Source organism: Gopherus evgoodei, chromosome 7 (genome assembly GCF_007399415.2).
Source record: "Gopherus evgoodei ecotype Sinaloan lineage chromosome 7, rGopEvg1_v1.p, whole genome shotgun sequence".
Taxonomy (NCBI): Eukaryota; Metazoa; Chordata; order Testudines; family Testudinidae; genus Gopherus; species Gopherus evgoodei.
The window spans coordinates 67,615,845-67,640,955 of NC_044328.1; the positions used below are offsets into that span (position 1 = coordinate 67,615,845).

At 42.7% G+C, this 25,111-nt stretch overlaps 1 protein-coding gene across 2 annotated transcripts in view; it reads right to left on the minus strand.

The window, feature by feature from the left end:
- The window catches only part of TUBGCP2 (tubulin gamma complex associated protein 2), an 89,208-nt gene that overhangs the window by 40,696 nt on the left and 23,401 nt on the right, over positions 1-25,111 (minus strand). For both annotated transcript variants that reach the window (XM_030568286.1, XM_030568285.1), the window contains exons 7-10: positions 21,396-21,595; positions 16,879-17,068; positions 11,408-11,553; positions 5,771-5,951 (exon numbers count right to left, since the gene is read on the minus strand). In XM_030568286.1, coding sequence (XP_030424146.1) covers positions 5,771-5,951; positions 11,408-11,553; positions 16,879-17,068; positions 21,396-21,595 — 717 coding nt within the window. The remainder of the gene's footprint in view (positions 1-5,770; positions 5,952-11,407; positions 11,554-16,878; positions 17,069-21,395; positions 21,596-25,111) is intronic.

Consider the following 25,111-nt stretch of genomic DNA (forward strand, 5'->3'; position numbering starts at 1 on the left):
TAGCCAGGGCCCAATCCATTCAGAGCTGAAAATTAGGCACAGTATCTTGAACACTACTCTGATGTGAAGAAGCAGAGTCCACAAAACATGTGTGTGATATGTTTGGATAGGCTTTTGCTGCTAATGAGGGGAGTGTGTGGAGAGTCAATTTCAGCCTTCTTGTGGTGACTGAGTTGAGCCCAAGGCACAGTGAACTGCAGTAGTCTAACCTGGGGATAATGAAAATGTAATTCTTATCTAAACAAGAGGCGGAAGAGGTCCAGATATGGATGAGGGCATTCCTTGTCCTTTTGGCAATTTCCATGTCCAGGAGCAAAGGTGAGTCTGGCATGACCCTGAAACTGTGTGTCACATGGACAATCCGATGCCCTTGATCACTGGTGAGTTTAGTGTATGAAATCCTTCAACCTGTGTCCCTTCCTGCTATCATCATTTCTGTCTCTCTTATATTGAGCTTGAGCCAACTACTCTCATCCATCTGTTGATATCTTTCAGGGGCTGAAACATCTTGATGATGGCAGGAGTCAAATCAGTGGAGGAAACATACAGTTGTGACATCTGCATGTTGCTGACACACAAGTCTATGGTGTCTCATGATCACTCAGCAACTCAAAATAGGTGTTAAAGAGGGAAAGAGTGGGGGACTCTGCCTGAGACAGGATGGGTGATGGGGAGTAGTTTCCTACTACAGTTCTCTGGGATCTCAACCATAGTTAGTTCCCAAATCTCTAGTGTTCACCAAAAGCACAGCAGGGCTCATACACTGAAGGCTGCTGAGATATCTACTAGTATCAGCAAAGAAATTTATTTCCTGTCTAAAATAGGAAGTTAATCTATCAGCCCCAGCAGAGTTGTTTCTGAGCAGTGTTTTGGCCTGAAATCTGACTGTGGAACCCAGGACACTGACAGAGGACATACTCTACTGGAGCTTGGAAGCCAGCAACTTTTCAATGTCTTGGCCAAAACAGGGGAGATTGGAAACATGGCAATGGTTGGTGAGCTATTAGCACTAAGTGGAAGCTTCTGAAAGATGGCTTCAGGTGATCTTCAGTGAGATACTGCCTGTTCCTAGAGAAGGGCAATAAAGGTGTGACAAGATTATGGCGATCAACAGATGGCTCAGGCAGTGGGTCTATAAGGAGGGCTTTGGGATGTCTGGCCACTGGGAGGCATTCATGGACAGAGGATTGTTCTCTCAGGATGGACTTCATCTGAGTAGGGAGGGAAATAGACTTCTAGGATGGAGGCTGGCACAACTGATTAGGAGAGCTTTAAACTTGGAATGGTGGGGGGAGGGATGGTTGGGAGATGTCCTGGTAATCTCCACGCCGGATTTTAACACTGAGAGGGAAGAAAAAGAAGTAAGAAAGGATATAGCCGTGGGTAGGAGAATGGACATAAGGAGGAAGGATAATGTAGATACCAGTCTAACAGGTGATACTGGCAGTAGAATGTCTGGGCCTAATCAGGTAAGGAATGTGAGCAAAGCCAAACAGCAAAAATTAAGATGTTTGTACACCAATGCGAGGAGCCTAGATAACAAAATGGAGGAACTAGATTACTGGTGCAGGAAGTGAAACCACATACTATAGGGATAACAAACATAGTGGAATAGTAGTCATGACTGGAGTACAAGTATTGAAGGGTATGTGCTGTTTAGGAAAGACAGAAATAAAGGCAAAGGTGGTGGAGTAGCATTGTATATCAATGATGAGGTAGACTGTAAAGAAATAAGAAGGGATGGAATGGATAAGACAGAGTCTGTCTGGGCAAAAATTACATCGGGGAAGAAAGCTACTAGAGCTGGGATAATGTGTGCTATAGGTCACCGGAATCTGATTTGGATATGGATAGCGACCTCTTTAATGTTTTTAATGAAGTAAATACTAATGGGAATTGTGTGATCATGGGAGACTTTGACTTCCCAGACATAGACTGGAAGACAAGTGCTAGTAATAATAATAGGGCTCAGGTTTTCCCGGATGCGATAGCTGATGGATTCCTTCACCAAGTAGTTGCTGAACAAACAAGAGGGGATGCCATTTTAGATTTCGTTTTGGTGAGTAGTGAGGACTTCATAGAAGAAATGGTTGTAGAGGACAACCTTGATTCGAGCAATCATGAGCTCATTCACTTTAAACTAAATTGAAGGATAAACAAAAATAGATCTGTGACCAGGGTTTTTGATTTCAAAAGGGCTAACTTTAAAAAATTAAGGAAATTAGTTAGGGAAGTGGATTGAATTGAAGAACTTGTGGATCTAAAGGCAGAGGAGGCCTGGAATTACTTCAAGTCAAAGTTGCAGAAACTATCAGAAGCCTGCAGCCCAAGAAAGGGGAAAAAATTCATAGGCAGGAGTTGTAGACCAAGCTGGATAAGCAAACATCTCAGAGAGGTGATTAAGAAAAAGCAGAAAGCCTACAAGGAGTGGAAGAGGGGAGGGATCAGCAAGGAAAGCTACCTTATTAAGAACATGTAGGGATAAAGTGAGAAAGGCCAAAAGCCATGTACAGTTGGACCTTACAAAGGAAATTAAAACCAATAGTAAAAGGTTCTATACCCATATAAAGAAGAAGAAAACAAAGAAAGAAGAAGTGGGACCGCTAAACACTGAAGATGGAGTGGAAGTTAAGGATAATTTAGGCATGGCCCAACATCTAAACAAATACTTTGCCTCAGTCTTTAATGAGGCTAATGAGGAGCTTAGGGATAATGGTAGGATGACAAATGGGAATAAGGATATGGAGGTAGATGCCAAACGCGAACATCTTAATGGGACGAAATTGGGGGACTCAGATAATCTTCATCCAAGAATATTAAAGGAACTGGCACCTGAAATTGCAAGCCTATTAGCAAGAATTTTTAATGAATTTGTAAACTCAGGGGTTGTACTATATGACTGGATAATTGCTAACAGTTTCTATTTTTAAGAAAGGAAAAAGTGATCTGGGTAACTACAGGCCTGTTAGTTTGACATCTGTAGTATGCAAGGTCTTGGAAAACATCTTGAAAGAAAAAGTAGTTAAGGACATTGAGGTCAATGGTAATTGGGACAAAATACAACATGGTTTTACAAAAGGCAGATCGTGTCAAACCAACCTGATCTCCTTCTTTGAGATGGTAACGGATTTTTTAGACAAAGGAAATGCAGTGGATCTAATTTACTTCGATTTCAGTAAGGCATTTGATATGGTTCCACATGGGGAATTATTAGCTAAATTGGAAAAGATGGGGATTAATATGAGGAATTGGTTAAAGGGGAGACTACAACGGGTCATACTGAAAGGTGAACTGTCAGGCTGGAGGGAGGTTACTAGTGGAGTTCCCCAGGGATCAGTTTTGGGACCAATCTTATTTAATTTTTTTATTACTGACCTTGGCACAAAAAGTGAGAATGTGCTAATAAAGTTTGTGGATGAAACAAAGCTGGGAGGTACTGCCAATACAGAGAAGGACCGGGATATCATACAGGAAGATCTGGATGACACTGTAAACTAGAGTAATAGTAATAGGATGAAATTTAATAGTGAAAAATACAAGGTCATGCATTTAGGGATTAATAACAAGAATTTTCGTTATAAGCTGGGGAGGCATCAGTTGGAAGTAACAGAGGAGGAGAAGGACCTCAGTGTATTGGTTGATCACAGGATGACTATGAGCCGCCAATGTGATATGGCCGTGAAAAAAGCTAATGCAGCCTTGGGATGCATCAGGCAAGGTATTTCCACTGGAGATAAGGAGGTGTTATTTCTATTATACAAGGCACTCGTCAGACCTCATCTGGAATACTGTGTGCAGTTCTTGACTCCCATGTATAAGAAGGATGAATTCAAACTGGAACGGGTACAGAGAAGGGCTACTAGGATGATCCGAAGAATGGAAAACCTGTCTTATGAAAGGAGACTAAAAGAGCTTGGCTTGTTTAGCCTAACCAAAAGAAGGCTGAGGGGAGATATGATTGCTCTCTATAAATATATCAGAGGAATAAATACCAGGGAGGGAGAGGAATTATTTAAGCTCAGTACCAATGTGGACACAAGAACAAATGGATATAAACTGGACATCAGGAAGTTTAGATTTTAAATCAGATGAAGGTTTCTAACCATCAGAGGAGTGAAGTTCTGGAATAGCCTTCCAAGGGGAGTAGTAGGGGCAAAAGACATATCTGGCTTCAAGACTAAACTTGATAAGTTTATGGAGGGGATGGTATGATGGGATAGCCTAATTTTGGCAATTAATTGATCTTTGACTATTAGCAGTAAATATGGCCTATGCTGGGATGTTAGGTGGGGTAGGATCTGAGTTACTATAAAGAATTCTTTCCTGGGTGTCTGGCTGGTGAGTCTTGCCCACATGCTCAGGGTTTAGCTGAGTGCCATATCTGCGGTCGAGAAGGAATTTTCCTCCAGGGCAGATTGGCAGAGGCCCTGGGGGTTTTTCGCCTTCCTCTGCAGTGTGGGGCACAGGTCACTTGCCAGAGGATTCCTTGCACCTTGAAGTCTTTAAACCACAATTTGAAGACTTTAATGGCTCAGGCATAGGTTAGGGGTTTGATACAGGAGTGAGTGGGTGAGATTCTGTGGCCTGTGCTGTGCAGGAAGTCAGACTAGACGATCCTAGTGGTCCCTTCTGACCTTGAACTCTATAATTCTATCTGCAAGCTCTCTTTCAAAGAAGAGTTTATCGTCTGATATAAAGTATTCGTTGGTGGTCTTGACCAGGCATGAATGACAGGGAGCAGTTTCAGAAGAGGTGGGCCAGATACACCTCAGAGCTTCCAGGGCCTCTATCCAGGGAATTGGTCTAAATTCCACCAGAGGATGCAGAACAGGAGGCAACCTTGGCTCTGGAGAAGTTACCTTTGTTGCAGTGAGGTCCTCTGATTCTAGCAATTTTGTTTGTGAAATAGGTAGACAGCTGTCTACAGAGATAGGGGCTTTGGTTTGCAGGGATTCTGGGTCTGTTAGATATCTTACTGCATGGACCAGCAAAGCTGGCCATGATTTGACAAATGCAATTGTATAAGGTTCTTTCAGTTACCTTTAAGGCTGTAGCAGATGGCCACAGGTAGGTACTCACCTTTTCAGGGACTGACAATGAGGAATTTGCACCATAGGTGCTCCAGCCTTCTGCTTTCACGCTTTATTTGATGTGGTCTTTTGGAGAACCACAGTGACCTATGCGGGCAATATGGGGGAAGGAGCTATTTTAAGGCTTGGTTGTTGAGGTTTCCGGCCAGCAGCTAATTGCAGTGTTCTACTAGGTTGTTTTTGCACTGGTCCTTTGGCTAGGTGGTTTCCCCCACTTAGTTCTGAAGGTTTTGAGGGACTAAGAACTTGGGTCACACAGGGATCTACAAATATGCTTGACAACTGAAAGTTTCAGATAGAATACATCTGCTGTTGGCTGAACGGATTACATACAACATAAAAGTGGACGATCATTAAAACCAGACTGGACAAATCACTATAAAGCATCCTATTAAGAATGATCCTGCACTAGCCCTGAGGAATACATTGGATGATTTAACACATCTATGATTCTGTGAATTCCAACTGAGATACATTTTTGACCTAATACTTGACAGAGCCATTTGTATTTCATATTAAACTCATAAATCTAGTTTGCTTTATTTTTACAGATCAGAATTTCTACTGGAACTGCAATGATGTAATGGTAACATGGCACGGAAAAAACCCAAAAGGTGAAAAGATCATTACTTTACTATTTAAATACAAACATTAATATACATTTGGGAAATAAATCAAACCTCAAATGAGCCACAAGTTCTTTTTCCTCCATTAGGAAATCCAGAAGAACCTTGCTAGCATAGTTATAAGCTTTTTCTATTTGCTCCACATATGCTCGCTCTTTCAAAGTGTAGATGACCTCTTTAGCCTCAGGGCAGGTAACATCACAACCACATTCTCGAACAACATTTAAATATTTTCCTAAAAGAAAAAAGTGGCAGCTGCTGTTTAGTCTGACTAATATTAATGCAATTAATTCGCACTCTCTCGAACAGGTAGACTTTTAGTCCAAAACTCTCAAATATAAGGGTATAATTTTCAAAAATGTCTATGAGGTTTAGAAGTCAAGAGGACTCAAGCACTTTAAAAATTCTTACCCTAGGTATCTAAAATTAGACTCCTAAATCCACACATAGGCACTCAGAACTGGCTTGATATCCAGAAATGCTGAGCAACCTTAGCTCTCAATGAAGTCAATGGGAGCTGCAGATACTCAAAACCTTTGAAAATCAGGGATTATATCTTAGAAATGTCCAGCACCTAGCAACTTCTCACTGAGAACAATAGGAACTGATGGAGTGTTGGAGACTTGTGAAAAACTGGATTACTGATTTAGGCACATAAATGAAGAACAAAGATCTTTTGAAACTCAGGATTGTTGTTGGTGCTGTGCCTTTCTGAAAGTCAGGACCCAGGCTACATGTGAGGATTTCAAAGCAGTTTACAAAGACTCACAACCCACTTTTGTGAGGTAAGTATGGATTATAGGGCTGTTAATCAAAGTTAACTCATGTGATTAACTAAAAAAAATTAATTGCAATCAAAAAAATTAATCGCGATTAATCACAGTTTTAATCACACTGTTAAATAATAGAATACCAATTTAAATTTATTAAATATTTTGGATGTTTTTCTACATTTTCAAATATTTTATCATAGAATATCAGGGTTGGAAGGGACCTCAGGAGGTCATCTACTTCAATCCCCTGCTCAAAGCAGGACCAATTCCCAACTAAATCATCCCAGCCAGAGCTTTGTCAAGTCTGAACTTAAAAACTTCTAAGGAAGGAGTTTCCACCACCTCCCTAGGTAACCCATTCCAGTGCTTCACCACCTCCTAGTGAAAAAGTTTTCCCTAATATCCAGTCTAAACCTCCCCCATTGCAACTTGAGACCATTACTCCTTGTTCTGTCATCATGTACTACTGAGAACAGTCTAGATCCATCCTCTTTGGAATCCCCTTTCAAGTAGTTGAAAGCTATCAAATCCCCCCTCATTCTTCTCTTCTGCAGACTAAACAATCCCAGTTCCCTCAGCCTCTCCTCATAAGTCATGTGCTCCAGCCCCCTAATGATTTTTGTTGCCCTCCGCTGGACTCTTTCCAATTTTTCCACATCCTTCTTGTACTGTGGGGCCCAAAACTGGACACAGTATTCCAGATGAGGCCTCACCAATGTCGAACAGAGGGGAATGATCACGTCCCTCGATCTGCTGGCAATGCCCCTAACTATACAGCCCAAAATGCCATTAGCCTTCTTGACAACAAGGGCACACTGTTGACTCATATCCAGCTTCTCGTCCACTGTAACCCCTAGGTCCTTTTTGCAGAACTGCTTTCTAGTCTGTAAGAGTGAATGGGATTCTTCCATCCTAAGTGCAGGACTCTGCACTTGTCCTTGTTGAACCTCATCAAGTTTCTTTTGGCCCAATCCTCTAATTTGTCTAGGTCCCTCTGTAGCCTATCCCTACCCTCCAGTGAATCTACCAATCTTCCCAGTTTAGTGTCATCTGCAAACTTGCTGAGAGTGCAGTCCACGCCATCCTCCAGATCATTAGTGAAGATATTGAACAAAACCAGCCCCAGGACCGACCCTTGGGGCACTCTGCTTGAAACTGGCTGCCAACTAGACATGGAGCCGTTGATCACTACCCGTTGAGCCCGATGATCTAGCCAGCTTTCTATCCATCTTATAGTCCATTCATCCAGCCCATACTACTTTAACTTGCTGGCAAGAATACTGTGGAAGACCATACCAAAAGCTTTGCTAAAGTCAAGGAATAGCACATGCACTGCTTTCCCCTCATCCACAGACCCTGTTATCTCCTCATAGAAGGCAATTAGGTTAGTCAGGCATGACCTGCCCTTGGTGAATCCAGGCTGACTGTTCCTGATCACTTTCCTCTCCTCTAAGTGCTTCAGAATTGATTTCTTGAGGACTTGCCCCATGATTTTTCCAGGGACTAAGGTGAGGCTGACTGGCCTGTAGTTCCCCGGATCCTCCTTCTTCCCTTTTTTAAAGATGGGCACTACATGAGCCTTTTCCCACGAGGCCAATGTCAGGCATGACCTGCCCTTGGTGAATCCAGGCTGACTGTTCCTGATCACTTTCCTCTCCTCTAAGTGCTTCAGAATTGATTTCTTGAGGACCTGCTCCATGATTTTTCCAGGGACTAAGGTGAGGCTGACTGGCCTGTAGTTCCCCGGATCCTCCTTCTTCCCTTTTTTAAAGGATCCGGCCCCATGGACTTGTGCTCGTCCAGTTTTTCTAAATAGTCTCAAACCACTTCTTTCTCCACAGAAGGCTAGTCACCTTCTCCCCATATTGTGCTGCCCTGTGCAGCAGTCTGGGAGCTGACCTTGTTTGTGAAGACAGAGGCAAAAAAATCATTGAGTACATTAGCTTTTTCCACATCCTCTGTCACTAGGTTGCCTCCCTCATTCAGTAAGGGGCCCACACTTTCCTTGGCTTTCTTCTTGTTGCTAACATAACTGAAGAAACCCTTCTTGTTACTCTTAACATCTCTTGCTAGCTGCAACTCCAAGTGTGACTTGGCATTCCTGATTTCACTCCTGCATACCTGAGCAATATTTTTATACCCCTACCTGGTCATTTGTCCAAATCTTTCACTTCTTGTAAGCTTCTTTTTTGCATTTAAGATCAGCAAGGATTTCACTGTTAAGCCAAGCTGGTCGCCTGCCATATTTACTATTCTTTCTACACACCGGGATGGCTTTTTCCTGCAACCTCAATAATGATTCTTTAAAATACAGCCAGCTCTCCTGGACTCCTTTGCCCTTCATGTTATTCTCCCAGGTGATCCTGCCCATCAGTTCCCTGAGGGAGTCAAAGTCTGCTTTTCTGAAGTCAACAATTTCAATTTACAACACAGAATACAGAGTGTATAGTGTTCACTTATTATTATTACAAATATTTGCACTGTAAAAATGATAAAAAATAGTATTTTTCAATTTGCCTCATACAAGTACTGTAGCGCAATCTCTTTATCGTGAAAGTGCAACTTACAAATGTAGATTTTTGTTGTTGTTACATATCTGCTCTCAAAAACAAAACAAAGTAAAACTTAGAGCCTACAAGTCCACTCAGTCCTACTTCTTGTTCAGCCAATCCTTAAGACAAACAAGTTTGTTATGGGAGATAATGCTGCCCGCTTCTTATTTACGCCACCTGAAAATAAGAACCGGTGTTCTTATGGCACTGTTGTAGCCAGCATTGCTAGGTATTTACATGCCAGGTATGCTAAAAATTTGTATGCCCCTTCATGCTTTGACCCCCATTCCAGAGGACATGTTTCCATGCCGATGAGGCTCGTTAAAAAAATAATGCATTAATTAAATTTGTGACTGAACTCCTTGGAGGAGAACTGTATATCTTCTGCTCAGTTTTACCTGCATTCTGCCATATATTTCATGTAATAGTCTCGGATGTTGACTCTGCACGTTTGTTTTAAGAACACTCTCACTATAGATTTGACAAAACGCAAAGAAGATACCAATGTGAGATTTCTAAAAGTAGCTACAGCACTCAACCTAAGGTTTAAAAATCTGAAGTGCCTTCCAAAATCTGAGAGCATGTTTTCAGAAGTCATAAAAGAGCAACAGTCCAATGTAGAAACTACAGAACTGGAATCACCAAAAAAGAAAATCAATTTTTTGATGGGAGCATCTGATTCAGATGATGAAAATGAAAGTGTGTCAGTCCGCACTGCTTTGGATTGTTATCGAGCAGAACCTATCATCAGCATGGATGCATGTCCTCTGAATGGTGGCTGAAGCATGAAGGGACATAGGAATCTTTAGTGAATCTGGCATGTAATATCTTGCGATACTAGCTACAATAGTGCCATGCGAACGCCTGTTCTCACTTTCAGGTGACATTATAAACAAGCAGTGGGTAGCATATCGCCTGCAAATATAAACAAATTTCTTTGTCTGAACAACTGGCTGGACAAGAAGTAGGGCTGAGTGGACTTATAGGCTCCAAAAGTTTTACACTGTTTTATTTTTTGAGTGCAGTTATTTTTTGTACATAATTCTACATTTGTAAGTTCAACTTTTATGATAAAGGGATTGCACTTTCATGATAAAGAGATTGTATTTGTTTTAAGTGAATTGAAAAATACTATTTTGTTTTCTTTTTTACAGTGAAGATATTTGTAATAAAAAACTAAATCTAAAGTGGGCACTGTACACTTTGTATTCTGTATTGTAATTGAAATCAATATATTTAAAAATGTGGAAAACATCCAAAATATCTAAATAAATGGCATTCTATTATTAAGAGAGCAATTAATTGTGTGATTAATTTTGTTAACTGCTTGACAGCCCTAATAGATTGTCACCATTGTTTTAAAGACAAGGAAACTGAGGCACAGTGAAGGGAAATGACATACCCAAGAATAGAACTCAACACTCCCTGGTTCCAATCCTGTGTCTTAAACATTAGTTGATCCTTCTTCTCTAGAAGGAATATGCCAAGGCATACTGTAGTCTTCCCATAATAAAAAATGCTGATTAATAGCCCCAAATCATACACTGATAATGTGAAACAGAAAAGTTGATGTGATTACTGACGTTCATTATTGTTGCCAGCACTATTATGATAGGTCCCACGCTTTCTGCTCTTGTGGGAGGTTTCAGAGTGCTATTTCTCACCCCTGATTTCAGGTATCAACTGTCCCCACTAGTGTCCCAGAGAAGGAGAGTGGAGAGGGAGGGACCCGGGCCCACCCTCTACTCTGGATCCCAGCCCAGAGGCCCTAGGGATAGCAGCAGATCACTTGAACTAGTGATACTTTCCCCTGGGCCACTTCCCTCTTCGGCCCTCTAGCTTGTGGGGGCTTCCTGACCTCTCTTTGCTTGGGCCAAGTTTCTCTCAACCCCATGTCTCTGTGGAGTCCCTCTGCTCTGCACAAGCAGGGTTTTCCTTTACCTAGGGTCTTGATCTTCTGGCCCGCCACAGCACTTCTCCAAACTGCTCTCTGTTCCAATACTAAACCACTCTGATTCAACTCCTTTCTCCCTGTCTGACTGAAGCAGGGTTTTTTTAATCAGGTGACTGGCTTCAGGTGCTCTAATTAATATATAGCAACCTCTCTTCCCTCTAGAGGGAATAAGGCTCTCATCATCCTGGGCTTACATATCTCCCCTTGATCACTCTCCTGTTGCCTTCTGGCCATGCTGTATCACATTATGTACATCTGTGCATCTCAAGTGCAATTTAAAATGTTAATGTCATTTAGTGCAATTATGAGCTGAACAGTAGAAGAATTTATAGCAACCAATCACTTTCATCCTGTGTTGTCACTGTACATCTTAGACGCTTCTATATATTCAGAGTCACAGTCACTTACTTACCTGTGCTAAGTATCTTGTCAGCCATTTTCTGTAGGAATGATGGAATTTGTTGCTGAACAACAGTATATCTTTGATCCCAATATTTGTCATTATAATCCTCTTGTATCTTCTCCTTCTGCAACTCATGTTCTTCCACCATGAACTCACTGTGCAATTAAAGCAGGCTTTTTAGATACAACAAGTACAAACAAGATTACTATTTAACTTGACCTCAAATTAGTAATGTGATCTATCAGAAATGGAAATCTACAAAACTTCTGGCTCCTGGAATATTTCCTAATAAATGTTTCATGAGCACTGGGGTCTTGATGATTGGTATTCAGTTGTGACAACAGAAATGGCAATATGGTGAGTCTCAGGATTGACTTGTAACCTTCACCACTGGGGAAGGTAAATAAGTGAAGCCATATATAAAGCACCATTTGTAATTATGGAATTTTAGAACACCTCTACCAGGGTTAAACACAATTCCACTCCATTATTACACTGGAATAAACTAAGAAATTAGCATTAATTTTAGTGAAATATGTACATTCCCACCACAAGAAAACATGTTTCTCTCTTGAAAACAAAATATCTAAACAATCAATATGAACTATAATTTTTCCAGTATTATAAAAATGTTATCCAATCATTAAACACACAAAGAAAATATTCCATGATCTGTTACATTGCAAAAAAATGCATCAATAAAAAGCTTAATTCCACAAAAACCGGGATACTTTACATTTTAGTTCCCAGCGTAACTGTACCTCAAACTGTTGATAACCTGTCCTGTTAAATAATCCTGTTAATGGATATAGTGAGGTGGAGTGGCCTCCCTCCAAACTTGAGAGCAAGGGAGCACTACACTCCCCCTGGCGGAAAGAGACAAACCTGCTCCACTCCCCTCGCCGGAAGTACTGGGGCAGGGCAGGACATATAAAGGGAGGGCTCTGCAGTTCAGTTAAGCGGGACACATGGAAGGAGGCAGATGTCTCCAGTCCACTGCAGAACTCTGGAGCTGAAACTGCACTGTGCAGCACCCTGCCCGCAGAGGAGACCAACCCTGGACAGGCATTGCCAGGACCCTTGGACCGGGGTAAGAAATAACCCAGGGAAACCAGATTTTGTCTGGTTTTGTTGCTAGAGCACAAATCAGTGGGTTTTGGTGGGATCCCTAGTGACAGAAACATCTGCCACTGTTAGGACTCTGGGCTGAGACCTAGTGGAGCAGGGTGAGGCCTATTCACTCCTAGGCTAGAAGGACTGTCCATTCTTTGTGGCTTGCCCCAGCCAGGAGACTGGGGGTCCAGACTGTATTTGCTAGCTGCCCTAGCCAGGAGGCTTAGGCTAAAGTCTGCCTCCTTTCTCTGCCCCAAGAGTCCTAGACTGTTGAGTGCTGTCTGCCTTAGCCCAGAGATTTAGGCTAAAGCAGGGGTCTCAAACATGTGGCCTGCAGGCCGAGGTTATTTTCTGGGGCCCACGAGCTCCTTGTCGGCCACCCCTCGCCCTCTCCCAGAGTTACCTGGAGCGGCTCTGGCCCAACGCACATCGGGGGCAGGGCAGGCTTCCTGCTTGCCTTGCCCCCACGCCGCTCTGGGAAGCGGACGGAACCTGGGGAAGGAGAGGCACAGGGGTGTGTGTGTTGATGTTGCTTCAGGCATCTCCCTCAGCAGCTCCCATTGGCCGCGGTTCCCCATTCCCGGCCAATGGGAGATGCTGGGGGCAGTGCCTGAAGCAACAGCAACACACACCCCCCTGTGCCCCTGCTCCCCCACGTTCCAGCTACTTCCCAGAGCGGCGCGGGGGCAAGGCAGGCAGGCAGCCTGCCCTGCCCCCGGTGCGCACTCGGTCAGAACCCACCCCCCGAACTCCTCCTGCAGTTGAACCCCCTGCCCTGAGCCCCTTGCCATACTCTGCACCCCGACCCCCTGCTACACCCCTCCTGCACCCCAACTCACTGCCCTGAGCCCCCTGCCACACCCCTCCTGCACCCTGATCCGCTGCCCTAACCCCCTGCCGCACCTCTCACCCCAACCCACTTCCCTGAGCCCCCTGCCACACTCCTCCTGCACCCTGATATCCTGTCCTGACCCCCTGCCACACCTCTCACCTCTCCAGCACCCCACACCGCAACTCCCTGCCCTGAGCACCTGCCACACCCCACACCCCTCCTGCACACCCTGGGGGGCAGGGAGGGGGCAGAGTTGGGGTGGGGATTTCAGGGAAGGGGTTGGAATAGGAGCAGAGAAGGGGTGGGAAGAGACAGGTGAGGAGCGGGGCCTCACAGAAAAGGTGGAATGGGGGCAGGGCCAAGGGCGGCAGGGGGAGGTGTCAGTAATGCGGCCATCAGGCCAATGTACTAGTCCTTATGTAGCCCTCGTGGTCATTTGAGTTTGAGACCCCTGGGCTAAAGACTGCTCCCTGTTCTGTCCCGCCCCGGGGGCCAGAGTTTCCCTTACAGACTGTTCACGCTGGCTGCCTCAGCCAGGAGGCTGTGGGCTCTGCCTGCCTAGAGGCCCAGAGCCCTAGACTCTTGATTGGTGTCAGCCCTAGCCAGAAGATTCTGGGCTAAGGATTGCTTGCTACTCTACTTCATCCCTCCCAAGGGGGCTAGAGCTCCAGACTGTTAATGGTTGTGTGTCCCATTAGGAGGCTATGAGCTATAGACTGCTTGCAGCTCAGCCCCACCAGCAGGGCCTGAGCCCAACTGCTGCTGCAGGGAGGCAGAGTGGCCTCCCTCCCTGCTTGAGAGTGAGGGACCACTAAAATGGACTATAGCTAACACTACACAAACTGAGCAGAAATAAGGTGGTTTTCAATCTGACCTGAGTATGTGTGAAATTTTAACTATAACTATACGTTATAGTTTTTTGCACTTAATTTTCTTGACTTTTAAAAACAAAAGAGACAAAGAAGGTTCCACTGCATTTGACTATATGGCCACAGACTAAAAACATGTGCATTAAAACATGTGATCTAACCACCTCACAGTACAGTCAAATTTTGCTGAGCATGGGGCTGTGCACTGCTGTGAAAACTAGGGACTGACAGAACGGGGGACCTAGCAGGACCTCCCTGACCAGTTGGGCCCCCTATTTTTATAGTTTTTTTTTTTTTTTTAAACATAGCCCTGGAGAGTGCAAAAGCACACTTAATTATCACATTTTCAAATATGGCAGGATGATGAAAAGGAAGGCTAGCTGACAGGGAGCTGAAGCAGTCATGGTTAAGATGATTCAATGGTCTGTCATCATCAGTTTATACTGCATTTTGTGTGCAGAGCTCCACAGACATGAATTCATATAGTAGGCATTGTTCAAAATGAGATGACAGCAGCATGCAGTATGAAATTTTAAAATATTTTTAGTTTTATTAAATTATCATTTTAGTTATTGCTAAATGAAATTCCTTAACCTATGTCAAAGTCACCAATCCTCAGGAAGAACGTTATCTGTACTACAGCTAGATTCATACAACTGGGTCAGTGTCTACTTATAGCAACAAGGTCCAGTACAACCAAACAGCAGCATTCTTCTGGCATAATCATGTTGGCTTGAGAAAATCTACCATGATGTACAATAACCCTTGCATCAGTGCATTCTAAGGAAAAAAATAAGCAGCTGTCCCTCCCCCATGCTGCCTCAAACACTCATGCCAGGGGCAGAGGACTGCAAGTATTTTACACCATGGATTTTGGGATGTTCTTCAGCACAGACACCTGGGACGTAGGAAGATTGGCTGGCCTGGTTACACAGACCCAGATAGGTGTGTGATGGAATGCTCCCATGTATTCACATCCTACATACTACCGCAGTAATCATTGTGCAAGATATGCCTTGTAAGGTATCATTTGAAAACTCAAAATTGGCTGGTCAGTATAGTCATGATAAAATGTGTGGCAACACTGTATATGAAGTTAACATCACACAGAGGAATCTTTTTATTAACATATGTCCCAAACCCCACAGCCCTGCCCTGAAGAGTCTGGTCAGTAATCTTGCTGGAAGCATGTGGTGAGATATTTTGTTGAATCTGATACAATTTGTTAAGTTAGGCACTCAAAAGCGTTTTATTTTTATTGTAACCATTTCTGACTTCTATGCCGCATTACTTGTATTCACTTAAAATCTCTCTTTGTGGTTAATAAACATGTTTTATTGTTTTGTCTAATCCAGCGTGGCTGGGTAACTCTATTTAGGATAATAGGCTAGTGTATATTATTCCCTTCAAGGAATAATGGGCTTAATATATTTGGACTATCCAGGAGAAGGCTGGGCAGTACAGGATACACATTTCTGGGGGGAAATCCAGAACTGGGAGTTTGTTGGGGTCACCCTGCAGTATAACCAAGGCTGGTGAAAGCCAGGCTGTGACTGACAGGCTACAGTTACACAAACACATCTGGGAGTGATTTGCATGCTGGAGGCAGTTGGTGAGTAGTCCAGGTTGGAAGCTACAGCAGGAAGGTATTGCACAGCACCCCAGGTTACAGGGCAAGGTGACATAGCTGCCCACTGGTCTGGATTGTACCTTGGTATATCATAAATTGGTTCCATCTCCAGTGCAGGTTGTCACAGCCTGACAAATTGTGTTACAGCCTTGTTATTGAGCAGTACTGGTACCACTCACCATGAGGAGCCATGTTTTAACCATGGCAAGAGAAGTATACCTTGTGTGGAGTAAGATTTGTATAGCGTGGCTACAAACTCATCAAATCTCTATAGTATAGATTGGCCTTAAAATTAAAAGCCAAGCCACTGAAGAAAATTCTGGTTTGAGTTATACAAGGATGAAAAGTAAATCTAAAAAGCGTGCACTCTGGAAAATGCCGTTTTCCCCCATATTACGATAAAATCCCTTTATGCCATTTTTAAGTTATCAAACTTTGTAAAAAGAAAAAATGTGTTGGACTGGGAACAAGCATGATCTGCACTGGTTTCGTACTGCTTTCCATGTGGAACACGAGGCATTGGTTTTCATTTATAAAGCCCTGCATGGCTTGGGACCAGTGCAGTTGAAAGAAGCTCCTCTCCCTGTGATATACCTCCAGAGCTGCGGTCAGCACTTAAGCTGGACTTCCCTCAAAAAAAGAAAAAAACAAAACAAAACTGAGCACTATTGGCAGGACACTCTTCCCAAGAGCTCCTGACTTCGGGATTTGCTTCTCCATCCCTAATCCCTGGAAATAGCTTGAATCTGATTACCTATATTCCCAGGCTATGGGGAATGCAGGGCTGCCCAGAGGGCACATCAGAGAGATGACTGGACTTCATTTTCAGGATTTTTCCCCTACCCCCAGGATTGGGGGCAAAGACAGGCTACTAGTTTTATTCTTCATTGTACAATTATGTTTTTAATATATGTAAAATAGGTACTTTATTTTGGTGCTACCATCATTTACTCAAAAGCAAATAAATATTACAGTGCACTAAAAAATGTAAAACTAACAATCAGGATTTATTAATTTTGTTTCAGTGTTTCTGTACCTGTATGGATCATTGATGATGCCTCTATAGATCCACTTCTCCAGAATTTCAAAATAAGGCACACTGGCTGCCTTGGTTAAGTATAGACACAGCTCTTGTGCTTGGCTGTCTCCTGTATAGTTGAAGGTCCTGTCGTGAAGTAAGCTAAGGGTTGACCCTCCCATACACTCACCTTTATCCACAGAAGTGGCTATAATTAAAAAAAAAGGAAAAACTCTTAAGGCAAAGGGCATTTAATTTAAATCTACACATTTACAGATTGAGTCATTTTGTTAAAGGCTATCAAGGCTCAAAATAACAGACTGAGAATTCTGAAACACAGGCTTAACTATTGGCAATTCACACAAACATCTTGTTATGGAAAGAGTTGGCTAGATTTCAGCATAAGAACTGTGGCTTATTAACCCAGCTGCTACACAAAATGCAGCACATGCCTCACTTTCGAAGTGCACACATGCTATTATTTAGCTGATTCTCAGCAGCCATTCCACTACGCAGCCAACATTTAAAGGTGACCTGAAAACATTTTTTTAATAAAACAAAAACAAAATGTTAAAAAAATCCTCAAATCCTCCAAGTCACCAGGATTAAAGTCAAGCACATGCACAAATGTTTGCAGGATCAGGGTCCAAAATGTTCCTAGACCCAGGAACAGGTCCATTCTCCAGATGGGTAATTGAGGAATCCTAACTTATGTCTACACTGCAGCTCAGAGAGAGCCTCCTAGCCTGGGCAGACAAGACCCATACTAGCTCAAGCTAGTGTACTAAAAATAGCAGTGTGGACGTTGCGCCTCAAGCAGCAGCTCGGGCTTTCAAGTCCGCCTGACTATTTGGGACTGAGCTCAGGTAGCTAGCCTGAGCCTCCAGTAGAGCCACAACATCCACATTGTTATTTTTAGCATGCTAGCTCAAGTCGAGTCTGTATACCTGGGCTGAGAGACTCACTCCTAGCATGAGTGCAGACATACCTAAAGTGACTTGCCAAAGATTATATAGGACATTAGTGACACAGCTGGGAAGAGAAACCTGGTCTCTAAGGGTACATCTACACAGGAAGTGGCAGCAAGTCTGAGCCAAAGTTGACAGACTCGGGCTTGCGGAGCTCACGCTCCCACACTAAAATAGATATGTAGATGTTGCGGCTCGGGCTCTGAAGCCTGGGGGAATGGGGGATTCTTCAGAACCCAAACTCCAACTCGCGCCACAATGTCTACATAGCTATTTTTAGTGAGTAGCACAAGCCTGAGCCTGTCAACCTGGGCTCAGACTTGCTGCTGCTCACTATGCAGATGTATCCACTGGTGGTAGATGTTTATTTTCTCCACTAACACACAAGTTCTCATGCAAATTGCTTCAACCTCTGAATTCAGTTAGGATAACAGTAAAATTTGGGTAAAGGCGATGCTTTGCTAAAGCAATGGGGCAAGTGCAAAGTATTACTAACCACAACTGAGAGGAATCTGTTGAATTGCATGGGAGACTGGAAGTATGTGGTCATGCCAAAGAAATACACTCCCAAACTTCGCACAGCATTCTGCAGTTATGCCAGAATGGCTTTCTTCAAAAGTACTATACTAAAGAAATACTGTACTTGGGGCAAATGAATGGGTTAGTATTACAATGTGGGGCAGGAGATGGGAACTGCAGGACACCTGCAAGTTTCAGAGCAAGGGGAACCTTAACTTAGCTTGTTAGCTATAGCATTCCAGGAAAGTGAAATTTAAGGAAATGGCACTTTTAAGACAAGTTTCAGAGTAGCAGCAGTATTAGTCTGTATCCGCAAAACGAACAGGAGTACTTGTGGCACCTTAGAGACTAACAAATTTATTTCAGCATGAGCTTTCGTGAGCTACAGCTCACTTCTTCGGATGCATAGAATGGAACACACAGACAGGAGATATTTATACATACAGAGAACATGAAAAGGTGGAAGTATGCATACCAACAGGAAGAGTCTAATCAATTGAGATGAGCTATCATCAGCAGGAGAAAAAAATACTTTTGAAGTGATAATTAAGATGACCCATAGAAGGGGTGAGGAGAAGTTAACATAGGGAAATAGATTCAATTAGTGTAATGACCCAACCATTCCCAGTCTCTGTTTAAGCCTGAGTTAATTGTATCTAATTTGCATATTAATTCGAGTTCAGCAGTCTCTCTTTGGAATCTGTTTTTGAAGTTTTTTTGTTGCAGGATTGCCACCTTCAAGTCTGTCACTGAGTGGTTAGAGAGGCTGAAGTGTTCTTCCACTGGTTTTTGAATGTTATGATTCCTGATGTCAGATGTGTGTCCATTTATTCTTTTGCATAGACACTGTCCGGTTTGGCCAATGTATGTTGCAGAGGGGCATTGCTGGCACATGATGGCATATATCACGTTGGTAGATGTGCAGGTGAACAAGCCTCTGATGGCGTGGCTGATGTGATTAGGTCCTATGATGGGGTCACTTGAATAGATATGTGGACAGAGCTGGCATCGGGCTTTGTTGCAAGGATAGGTTCCTGGGTTAGTGTTTATGTTGTATGGTGTGCGGTTGCTGGTGAGTATTTGCTTCAGGTTGAGAGGCTGTCTATAAGCGAGGACTGGCCTGTCTCCCAAGATCTTTGAGAGTGAGGGATCATCTTTAAAAATAGGTTGTAGATCTTTGATGATGCGCTGGAGAGGTTTTAGTTGGGGGCTGTAGGTGATGGCTAATGGCGTTCTGTTATTTTCTTTGTTGGGCCTGTCCTGTAGTAGGTGGCTTCTGGGTACTCTTCTGGCTCTGTCAATCTGTTTTTTCACTTCAGCAGGTGGGTATTGTAGTTTTAAGAATGCTTTATAGAGATCTTGCAGGTATTTATCTCTGTCTGAGGGATTGAAGCCAATATGGTTGTATCTTACAGCTTGGCCGTAGACAATGGATCATGTGGTGTGTCCTGGATGGAAGCTGGAGGCATGTAGGTAAGTATAGCGGTCACTGGGTTTCCGGTATAGGGTGGTGTTTATGTGACCATCACTTATTAGCACAGTAGCGTCTAGGAAATGGACCGCTTGTGTGGATTGGTCTAGGCTGAGGTTGATGGTGGGATGGAAATTGTTAAAAATCACAGTGGAATTCCTCGAGGGCTTCTTTTCCATGAGTCCAGATGATGAAGATGTCATCAATGTAGTGCAAGTAGAGTAGGGGCGAGAGCTAAGGAAGCGTTGTTCTAAGTCAGCCATAAAGATGTTGGCATACTGTGAGGCCATGCGGGTACCCATAACAGTGCAGCTGACTTGAAGGTCTATATTGTCCCCAAATCTGAAATAGTTGTGGGTGAGGACAAAAAGTCACAAAGTTCAGCCACCAGGTTAGCCGTGATATTATCGGGGATACTATTCCTGATGGCTTGTAGTCCATCTTTGTGTGGAATGTTGGTGTAGAGGGCTTTCACATCCATAGTGGCCAGGATGGTGTTTTCTGGAAGATCACCGATGGATTGCAGTTTCCTCAGGAAGTCAGTGGTGTCTCGAAGATAGCTGGGAGTGCTGGTAGCATAGGGCAATGCCCCTCTGCAATGTACATTGGCCAAACCGGACAGTCTCTACGCAAAAGAATAAATCGACACATATCTGACATCAGGAATCATAACATTCAAAAACCAGTGGGAGAACACTTCAACCTCTCTAACCACTCAGTGACAGACTTGAAGGTGGCAATCCTGCAACAAAAAAACTTCAAAAACAGACTCCAAAGAGAGACTGCTGAACTCGAATTAATATGCAAATTAGATACAATTAACTCAGGCTTAAACAGAGACTGGGAATGGTTGGGTCATTACACTAATTGAATCTATTTCCCTATGTTAACTTCTCCTTACACCTTCTTCTATGGGTCATCTTAATTATCACTTCAAAAGTTTTTTTTTCTCCTGCTGATGATAGCTCATCTCAATTGATTAGACTCTTCCTGTTGGTATGCATACTTCTACCTTTTCATGTTCTCTGTATGTATAAATATCTCCTGTCTGTGTGTTCCATTCTAAGCATCCGAAGAAGTGAGCTGTAGCTCACGAAAGCTCATGCTGAAATAAATTTGTTACTTTTAAGACAGTTCATCTTGTCTCCCTGAAGCAGTACATATCCTCCCCCCACTTTAAAATTCAGATAATCTTTAAAGAACATATTTTTATTTTGACCAAAAACCTCTGGTTAGGCTACACAGGGGTTTCAAGATCCCATCAAACTGAAGAGGTGTGATTCATCCTTAACTATGACTGTCATTAACAAACAGTGCTTTGGAGGCACATTAAAGTCAGTAACAAGTCAGTAAACCTGTTAATACACCATTACTTAAACCACTGCTACTCGGTCCTCTTCTGGAATCTCATAACAGAGTTTTGATCATTAAAATCCTCTTTAGAGTTCTTTGAGCACTATACAGAAGCAGATTACTGCATGTAATGTGGACATCATTTATAGTTCTATACAGCTTTTAGAACCTCATGACAAAGGCATGAAAAATTTAACAAATCATTTGAAAGTATGGACACCTACCAAGTGAAGCAAGAATTTCCATGGTCCTCATGGTGGGCTGGATATAAAACCACAGTTTCTGTAGGGACAAAAGCCCTTGTCTCTGAAGATGCTCCAGCTGGGTGATAAGAATCATGTATTCCTTGATAAGGGTCCTCATTGCTGCTGCCAAAGCATGATTTACCTGTCCGTACTCGAACGAAGATTTTTCCTCAATGAACCTGCAAAAAGCCGTACAAAAATTGTTTGGCAAAGCAGTGTTTATATTTTCAGGAGCTGTATTTACATGTCATTGTAGAAGCATGAAGGGCAGAGTGCGCCCCAGTTAGAAGCTGCACTGTCATCTTGAAATCTATGCAGTTTTAAAAAAATATATATATAAAGTAGCTTTAGGGGCTATACCTGCCTTGACTCCCTCCAGTCAATTTTTGTTGTTTAACCATCACATTTTTCTATTTTTACAAGCATTCCCTCCCCCTGATGCTGTGTGGAATGTAGGGTAATAAGCAATTGCTAAGGCCTTGGCTACACTGGCGCTTTACAGCGCTGCAACTTTCTCGCTCAGGGGTGTGAAAAAAACACCCCCCTGAGCGCAGCAAGATACAGCGCTATAAAGCACCAGTATAAACAGTGCCGCAGCACTGGGAGCGCGGCTCCCAGTGCTGCAAGCTAATCTCCATGAGGTGGTGGAGTAAGTGCAGCGCTTTGAAGTTTCGAGTGTAGCCAACTTCATATGTGCTTCTGAGTCTAGCCACTGGGGGACTTTAACAACAATATTTTTTATTACAGTAGCACTCAAGGGCAAACATAGATGAAGAACATTCCCTGCTCCAGGGAGCTTACAAAAAAATACACACAGATGCAATCAGGGAATAACATACATACAAATAAGCCTGGTGCTGATCAGCACACATTAATTAGTTATAGGCTTCACTTTGGGTTTTTAATCTGGGAACACAGGTCAGGGGAGAGGAATGGCAGGTATGTGGGAATTAACAAGAGTAGCAACAGAAAGAAAGGAACAGGCAGTCCCAGACCACCACCTGCCTAGTCATGGTCACAGCAGGGTTCAGCAACTAACTGCTAGGTGGTATGGGCTGGGCAAGTTAGCAAAGTGAAAATGGGCTTGACGTCGCAGTAAACTAAGAAAGCAACTCTGTAGGGTAGAGTTAAATTGTCAAGGGCCTTAAAGGTGAAGGTGAAGCCAGTGGAGGGACAGAGAAGGGAGTGATGTGCTCAGTAACAAGCCAGGAAGATGATCTGAGCAGCAGCAATGTGAATGGACTAAAGAATGGCAAGGTTGCAGAGAAGAGGTGATTACTGTAGGACCTGGCTGAGATTTTTAGCTGTGTAGACAGAAAGAGAATACTGAATCTTAGAAATATTACATAGGAAGAAGTGGTAAAAAATTAGACACGGTCTGGGTTTTTAAACAAGTTTTTTTTCCAAATTAATTAGTATCCCACTACAATCAGTCATCATAGCAGATTTTAGTGAGGTGTTGGACTCTTTTTTTGGACAAGTCAAGCTGGCCCAAGCATACACAGTCACATGCTAGAAGCATTATAAAAGATCAGATGTAAAAAATAGGGTGAAAAGATGGCTAGAGGTTGCAAAACCCTACAATGAAGGATTTTGTTTTTTTTCTCCTCTCCACATTCCACATATTCACAAGTAGATTTCTTCCTGATTTCTACAAATTTGATGGGACTCAGTGCTTCATAACGAAATCAAGTTTATCATGATCTCTGATCATGCACCAGCAATACTACAATTTCCCCCTCCCGAGACAAACTAGATTTGTAAAGGATCGAGACTGAACTCCTCTCTTTTGAAAGATACACATTCTCAGTACTCTGTCACAGAAAAAATTAGATTTTTCTTCAAAACAAATGATATGCCAGAGATGTCCTGATCTACCCTACAGGATAGGCTTTTATTAGGGGAAGGATCATTTCATACTCAGTGGTTAGAAAGAGGGCTTACCAGGCTCAGCTCCTGGAATTAACCAAACAATTTAAATGTCTGGATTTAGAATGTGCAAACTACCCTTCCCAAGGAAATCTTAAAAAATTAATCTTCAGTATGAAGTAACAGATTGACTTCAGCACAAGCCAAATTAGCTCTTTATATACTCAAACAAACACACTGGGAGTTGGGAAGAAAAGAGGATAAAATTATTGCATGCAGATTAAAAGTGAGAAGCCAAACATCCCAAATAGTATTCCTCAAATCAGAACAAGGATAGGTTATTACTAATTAAAAAGAGCTCAATGATCAATTTTTGAAATTCTACCAGTACAATATATTTTTTACAATAATAATTTACCGCCTGACCCAAAAGAGCCGAATAAAGTTGTTCAAACTCAATCTCCCACAAATCTCAGAAGAGCAACATGTAAGGCTGGCATCTCCATTGCAATTCGAGGAAATAATCAAGTTCATAAAAGAAATAAGCCTGGGCAAGCCTTGGCAAGACTTCTCCGGCCAGGATGGCTAACTGATAGAATTCTATCAAAGTCATAAAGAAATTCTGGTTCCTAAGCTATTATACATTTCCAAAAATGCTTGAAATAAAGATATGTTACATCGTACTATGAGGAAATCCCTAACTATTGTACTATTTAAATTGGGTAAGGAGGTGCAAAAGTGTAACAGACCCTATCTGGGGTAACTTGAAACTCTGTCTAGCAGACAACCCCATTATTTGGCTAGACTGCATTAGGAAAGGGATTTTGACTATCAGTCAATTTATTGAAAATTATACCTTCCTCTCCTTTACAATATTAAAAACGATGTTCAATCTACAGAGCACGGGGGAGTGGGAATGTATCTAACTTAAAAATGCCATCTCCTATCTGTTTGATTCCAATGCCTGAGCTATCCCGACCCACCTGAACTGCTTTCATTTCTCCAATTATTATCCAGATTGAAAAGAGCCATGGTAACACTATAGACAAACTTGGATGGCAAATTTGACTTAAATACAGATTCCCTAAAAAAGAAATGGGAGGAGGATCTAGGCCAATTATTCTCTGCTAACCAATGGAAACATATTTTAGTCAGCACTCTGAGCTGTTCCTTGGATCTCCATTTATAATTAATCTATCAGAAAATCATATGGAACATGCATTAGACCCCTCTCCGACTGTTCAAACAGGTGCCGCTAAGTCCGGACAAAAATGGCACTGTGATTCAGCAGGTGCTAACTTCACCCGTATGCTCTGCGAATACTCCTATACCTGTAGGTTTTGAGCAGAACTTAACTGCAGAGTTAATTCTTTCCTAGAAAATAAAATTGTCTTACAAGCTAAACATATTTTAAACCTAATGGATGTTAACTGGAAGCAGAATAAATCTGAAAAACTTTGGCTAAGCAGACCATTAATCATTGCTAAAATTACTACAAAAATGGAAATCCAAAAAGAAACCAACAATTGAAGACTGGCACATAGATTTCATAAGCTTGACCTTCTTTCCGTGATGGCCAAGAAAAATTCTCAGAGATATGAATGCTTTCCTGGAAGCTGCAGCACAGGCGAGGGATGTGCTGGCTGCAGCTTCCCGCCACCCCCAATGGCCTGGGATGGCGAACTGCAGCCAGTGGGAGCTGCAATTGGCTGGACCTGCCGGCACGGCAGGTAAACAAACTGGCCTGGCCCGCCAGGGTGCTTACCCTGGCGAGCCGCGTGCCAGAGGTTACTGACCCCTGAGAGAGAGAGATGTTTCAAATATAG